This window comes from Uranotaenia lowii, chromosome 3 (genome assembly GCF_029784155.1).
Source record: "Uranotaenia lowii strain MFRU-FL chromosome 3, ASM2978415v1, whole genome shotgun sequence".
NCBI lineage: Eukaryota > Metazoa > Arthropoda > Insecta > Diptera > Culicidae > Uranotaenia > Uranotaenia lowii.
In genome coordinates, this window is record NC_073693.1 from 87,004,429 (window position 1) to 87,010,690 (window position 6,262).

At 46.4% G+C, this 6,262-nt stretch overlaps 1 protein-coding gene across 1 annotated transcript; it reads left to right on the forward strand.

Annotated features, from left to right (window-relative positions):
- The first annotated feature begins 1,118 nt into the window (after nucleotides 1-1,118).
- Nucleotides 1,119-5,273, forward strand: LOC129752356 (uncharacterized protein K02A2.6-like). Its single transcript, XM_055748145.1, has one exon. The coding sequence runs from the start codon at nucleotides 1,119-1,121 to the stop codon at nucleotides 5,271-5,273; it is 4,155 nt and encodes a 1,384-aa protein (XP_055604120.1).
- Nucleotides 5,274-6,262: the final 989 nt, after the last annotated feature.

The window sequence follows — 6,262 nt, forward strand, 5'->3', positions numbered from 1 at the left end:
TTCAAATGTGAACCGCCCTCGTCCATTCGTAATCACTTCGATTTTCCTCTGAAGAACATCCCATGCTGGTGAAACTCGATTACATGTCGCAAATTTATGTTCTAGAGTTTCAATGTTGTTACAGTGATCACAAAATTCACTGATTGTTCTCCCCATCCTATGCAACAATTGTTTGTGCGCAATTCTTTCATTTGTCAGCAAGTAAAGTATGTCTCGCTGTTTCGAAGATAAACGACGACAAGCTATGTTTTTCCACGTCCTGGGCCAGTTTATTGTAGGGTGTTTCACTTCTTCTTTGGGTCTGTCGGTCTGTTGCAAGAACCAATGGTAGATGGATGCCGAAGACGGTCGCTGACGAATGTTTCCAGGAAGCTGAATTGCTGTCTGCGCAATGAACTTCAAGCAGCGCAAATCGCTAGGTATGTTGTGTGATGCACTGTTTGCTTGAAGAAATGAACCATAAAACGGGATGCATTCTGATTCGCATAGATGTCTGTTCAACAGCAGAGCTTTGCACTTTAGAGCCGGAAGATGTAGGTTAAGTCCACCGTCAGCAATACTACGAGCAAGTTGCTGTATAGGTACTCGTGTAGGGAAATTTCTCCAGAGGAACGAACCAATTGAACTAGCTAGTTTAGCAGTGTGAAGGCAGTAGGGGGGGAGCAAGGACGCAACATACCAGATTCGAGAGGAGACGAAAATATTCAGGAGTAGAACTTTTTGATGGACTGTCAATATTCTTGTTGTGTGTAGCCAGATGAGTTGAGAAAATTTACTCACAATCGCATTCCAATTTAGTCGAATCATAACACGGATTGAATTGGCGAATATTACTGTTATAAATTTAGATTGCTTCACCTTAAATTACATTCCTTGATTTGCCACACCTTGCATTGTATACATCTTGCTATCAGCTGTCAAACTTCCCCACGCTTTTTGTACTTCCGTTAGTCAGAGAAAACCGAGCAAAGAATATTCACGCGTTTAGCTAAGTAGAAAAGTTCTCGTGTTTTCATTGCTGCCTTCCAGACGTTCCCTAGTGACCCACATTGCGGCCAACCTACGGCCACTTCCACAACAGTTAATTTGGCGACGAGTGGTTTTGGACGCTGGAAAGGATGTATCGGGACGATCCGCCTGCAAATCGTGCTGTTGCTGCTGCCCCAGCTGCTGCTGCTGTTCCAGTTGCCGTGCCGCCATCTTTCACAATTGAACCATTCGACCGAAATCGAATGAAGTGGTCAAGATGGGTGGACCGACTAGAATTTTCGTTCACCTTGTTCGGCATTCGGGAGGATTTCCGATTGTTTATGTTGCTGCACTATATGGGGGGAGAAAATTACGATATCGTTTGTGACAAATTATCACCCCGAAGACCGCAAGAGCAGACGTATGCTCAAATTGTGGCCCTGCTGGAGGCGCATTTTAATCCTGTGCCGTTGGAGATTTTGGAAAATTTCCGCTTCAAGTGCCGCAAACAAGGAGATGAACGACCGGAAGAGACAATCGACGAGTACTTGGTAGCACTTCGAAAGCTTGCTATCACCTGCAATTTCGGCGAATATCTCAACACTGCTTTGCGGAACCAGTTCGTCTTTGGTTTGAAGGATCGTGCCATTCAAGCGCGGCTGCTTGAAGTGCGGGATCTCACTCTGGATCGTGCCCGGGATACTGCGGTTTCAATGGAGCTCTCCAACAAAGGCGGAAGAGAGATCCAATTGAAACAAGGAAGAAGTGAAATGAATTTCGTGGACCATTCTCGATCTGCGAAAGCCACCCGGTCGAATAAAAACAAGAAGAAGAAGAGTGAAAATATGAATGCCGGGAAGAAGAAAGGTGAATGTTTTCGTTGCGGAAGTCCAGATCATTTCGCAAACAAGTGTCCGTACCAGGATGCGGTGTGCAGGCATTGCAAAGTATCCGGACATCTACAAAAAGTGTGCCTAAAGATGAAGAAGAACGCGAAAAGTGACACCAAGAGCGTAAAATCGGATGCAAATTTACTCGAAGAATCACAAGAAAGTGCAAGTGAGGTTATATCCTTGGATGAAGTGTGCAAGTTAGACGGTGTCACCGTGTCACCATCCCCAAAGTATTGGTTGGATGTGAACGTAAATAGTGCTACGATACGGTTCGAAGTGGACACTGGTGCTCCAGTAACAATAATAAGTGTGAAAGACAAAGAAATGTACTTTCCTGAGAATGCGATGCTACCGTCTAACTTGGAGCTAGTGAGTTTTTGTGATACGAAAATTAAAATCCGAGGAATGCTGAAAGTGAGTGTAAATTACAAAGAAAAATCGATGCTGTTGCCGTTGTACGTTTCGAACGTGAAGAAACATCCGCTGCTGGGACGTCAGTGGTTGTCGGTGATGCGAGTTGATTTGAACAAGATCGCCTACCACGATGTCCATACGATTGCTGCTGCTGCTGTGCCGCTGAAAACAACGCCTGCTGCTGTGAAATCGCTTGTTGAGAGGTATGCTGTTCTCTACGACGAGTCGATTGGAAAGATAAAAGGGTTGTCCGTCAAGCTATGCCTGAAGCCAAATACGAATCCGGTCTACATCAAAGCCAGAACAGTGCCTTTCTCCTTACGTGGTGCTGTTGAGAAGGAGCTCGACAAGTTGGTGAGTGATGGAGTGCTCGAAAAAGTGAACCACAGTGCATGGGCGACTCCCGTGGTTCCAGTCCCAAAGGCCAATAATAAAGTGCGACTCTGCGGTGACTACAAGATTACTGTCAATCCAAATCTGGTAGTTGACGATCATCCGCTGCCGACAATTGAGGAGCTTTTCGCCAATGTTGCTGGAGGCGAGAAGTTCACGAAGATCGACTTGACGCAAGCGTACCTGCAACTGGAAGTTGATCCGGATGATCGAGAAGTGCTGACTCTTTATACACACAAGGGTCTATACCGGCCGACGCGCCTGATGTACGGCATTGCGTCTGCACCTGCGATTTGGCAAAGATTGATCGAGCAAATACTGAATGGAATACCTGGTGTTACCGTGTTCCTGGACGATATTCGGGTTACTGGTCCGAATGATCATGTACATTTGCAACGGCTTGAAGAAGTTCTGAAGCGCCTCAGTTCGTACAACATGCGCATCAACCTGGAGAAGTGCCATTTCTTCGCGAACGAGATTGAATACTGTGGGTACAGAATCGACAAAAACGGTATCCACAAGGTTGACAAGAAGATCGCTGCCATTCAGAACATGCCCAGACCGGAGAATAAGGAACAGATTCGCTCGTTCGTTGGACTTGTGAATTATTATGGAAGGTTCTTCCCAAACCTTAGTACGACTCTTTACCCGCTGAATAACCTGTTGAAGAATGACGTCCGTTTCGAGTGGTCGAAGCAATGCGAAGAAGCATTCAGCAAAGTCAAGCAAGAAATGCAGTCCAACAAGTTCCTTGTTCATTACGACCCAACCCTGCCGCTAGTTCTCGCTACTGATGCCTCACCCTATGGTGTCGGTGCAGTACTGAGCCACGTCTATTCCGATGGTTCGGAAAGACCAATCCAATACGCGTCTCAAACGCTCAATGCTACGCAACAGGCCTACAAGCAAGTTGACCGAGAGGCATACGGAATCATTTTTGGAGTTCGCAAGTTTTACCAGTACCTGTACGGGAGGAGATTTACTCTGCTAACAGATAACCAGCCATTGAAGCAGATCTTCTCCGACGCGAAAGGTCTCCCGAAAATGTCTGCCCTGAGAATGCAGCATTATGCTACATTTCTTCAGTCATTCAACTACGAAATCAAGTTCAGGCCTACCGGACAACACTACAATGCCGATGCTTTCTCACGTCTACCGCTGAAGGAGAAAACTCCGGAGAATGTCATCGAAGAGACGGACTACCTGGAAATCAACATGATCGAAACATTACCACTGACCGTAGAGGAGCTCGCTAAAGCTACTGCTACGGACCAGTCTGTGAAAGTACTGCTGGAAGGTTTGCGGAATGGGAAGACCGTCGAACCTAGAGACCGTTTCGGCGTAGATCAACAGGAGTTCACGGTGCAGAAAGGCTGCGTCATGCGAGGGATTCGAGTTTACATTCCTCCGTGCTTGCGAGTGAAAGTGCTTGCCGAACTACACTCTACACACTTCGGCACAAATCGATTGAAGGCTCTCGCTCGAGGATACGTGTGGTGGGAAAAGATCGATCAAGACATCGAGGAGATCGTGCGCAACTGCAACTACTGTCAGTCCACCAGGGCTGAACCCACCAAAGCTCCGACGCACTGCTGGGAAACACCGACTGCACCATTCGAACGAGTTCACGTCGATTTTGCTGGTCCGTTCATGAACACATACTTTATTGTGCTTGTGGACGCCTACACGAAATGGCCTGAGGTGCGTATACTGAATAACATTACTACTGCTACTACCATCCAAATCTGTCGTGAATACTTCGCAACGTACGGAATTCCATCCGTCCTGGTGAGCGACCGTGGAGTTCAATTCACGTCCGAGGAGTTTCAAAGGTTTTTGAAAATGAATGGAGTCTATCACAAGATGGGTGCACCGTATCATCCTGCGACGAACGGTCAAGTCGAAAGATTCGTTCAGACATTCAAAGCGAAGTTGAAGAGTTTGCAGTGTGACAGATCATCGATACATGCTGAGTTGTGCAAGATTTTGCTGGCCTACCGGAAGACGATACACCCAGCAACTGGTAAATCGCCTTCGATGATGCTGTTCAACCGACAGATACGATCTCGTTTGGATTTGCTGATTCCAAATTCAACAACCGAAGCCAAGAAGATCGATGGTAAGGTGCGCGACATCGCTGAGGGGGCGAGAGTTGCGGCCAGAGATTACCTCAACAAGGAGAAATGGAAATACGGTGTGGTTTCTGAAAAACTTGGAAAACTGCACTATCATATTCGACTCGATGATGGGAGAACCTGGAAACGCCACAAAGACCAAATCCGAGAAGTAGGACAACATCTGCCGAACAAAAACGATCAACCTACACCTGTGTTGATTGAGAACGATCCTGTTACCGAGACAACAGTACCTGTGGCCATCGAGCGAACTACCATGAACACACCTGTGACTCCAAGAGTACTGCCGTCGGGTCCGAAGTCTCCTACCAAGCCACCATCCATGCCAGCTAGGTCTACAGAGGATCAAGTCACCGAAGTCGCATTGGGTCCAAGAGAAGCTGCTGCCAACACTGGTCGTAGCCACGATCACCAATCACCAAGACGTTCGGGACGGGTCATCCGACCACCTAAGAAGCTGGATTTGTGAAAGAGATATTTGTACCCTAGCTTACTTATTACTTTGAAATGTATTTGAATTCCATTTGTTAGGAGGGAAGAGCTGTTATAAATTTAGATTGCTTCACCTTAAATTACATTCCTTGATTTGCCACACCTTGCATTGTATACATCTTGCTATCAGCTGTCAAACTTCCCCACGCTTTTTGTACTTCCGTTAGTCAGAGAAAACCGAGCAAAGAATATTCACGCGTTTAGCTAAGTAGAAAAGTTCTCGTGTTTTCATTGCTGCCTTCCAGACGTTCCCTAGTGACCCACATTGCGGCCAACCTACGGCCACTTCCACAACAATTACTCCGAGATCCGTCCTTAACCAATCGACAGTCAATGGGGATCCATTGATAGTTCCAACGTCGATGGCACATGATTTTTGCAGATTCAACTTCGCTCCCGATACTCGTTCAAAGCTCTCGAAAATTCCTTTGATCGCATCAATTTTTTCGGTAGAAGTCACGATCACAGTTACGTCATCGGCGTACGCAACTACTAGATCTGTCCCACAGGCTCCAGGCGGCTGCAACGTTACACGATTTGTCTATGTATCGTGTGACCAACATCTTTTAAATAAGTGGTCGTGAATCTCGTTTTTAAGCTTTTTTTTCCTCAGATTTAAGCTTTTTTTGCCTTGAGAGCATAGGAGACGAAAGCTTAAATCTGAAGAAAAAAGCTTAAATCTGTCAAAACGAGGGGAAAAAAAGGGGAAATCTGAGAGATGTGCTCCATACGGTTTGAATAGCGTTGCCGCCGCATGCCTGTGATGCGAGAGCATTTCTCCCTTTAGTTTGTTGATGGTTTGGATTAGTGCCGGGTTTTGGTAGTACGCATCGTACGCTCGCTGTAGCAGCCCATAAAGACGTTGCTGCTCGTTATAGAACCGGTCGAAAACAATTTTGGATTTCCAGCGGAAGAAAGACTTCAGTTTAGGCTTAGCGCATGATATCCACCATTGGATCCAGGAAT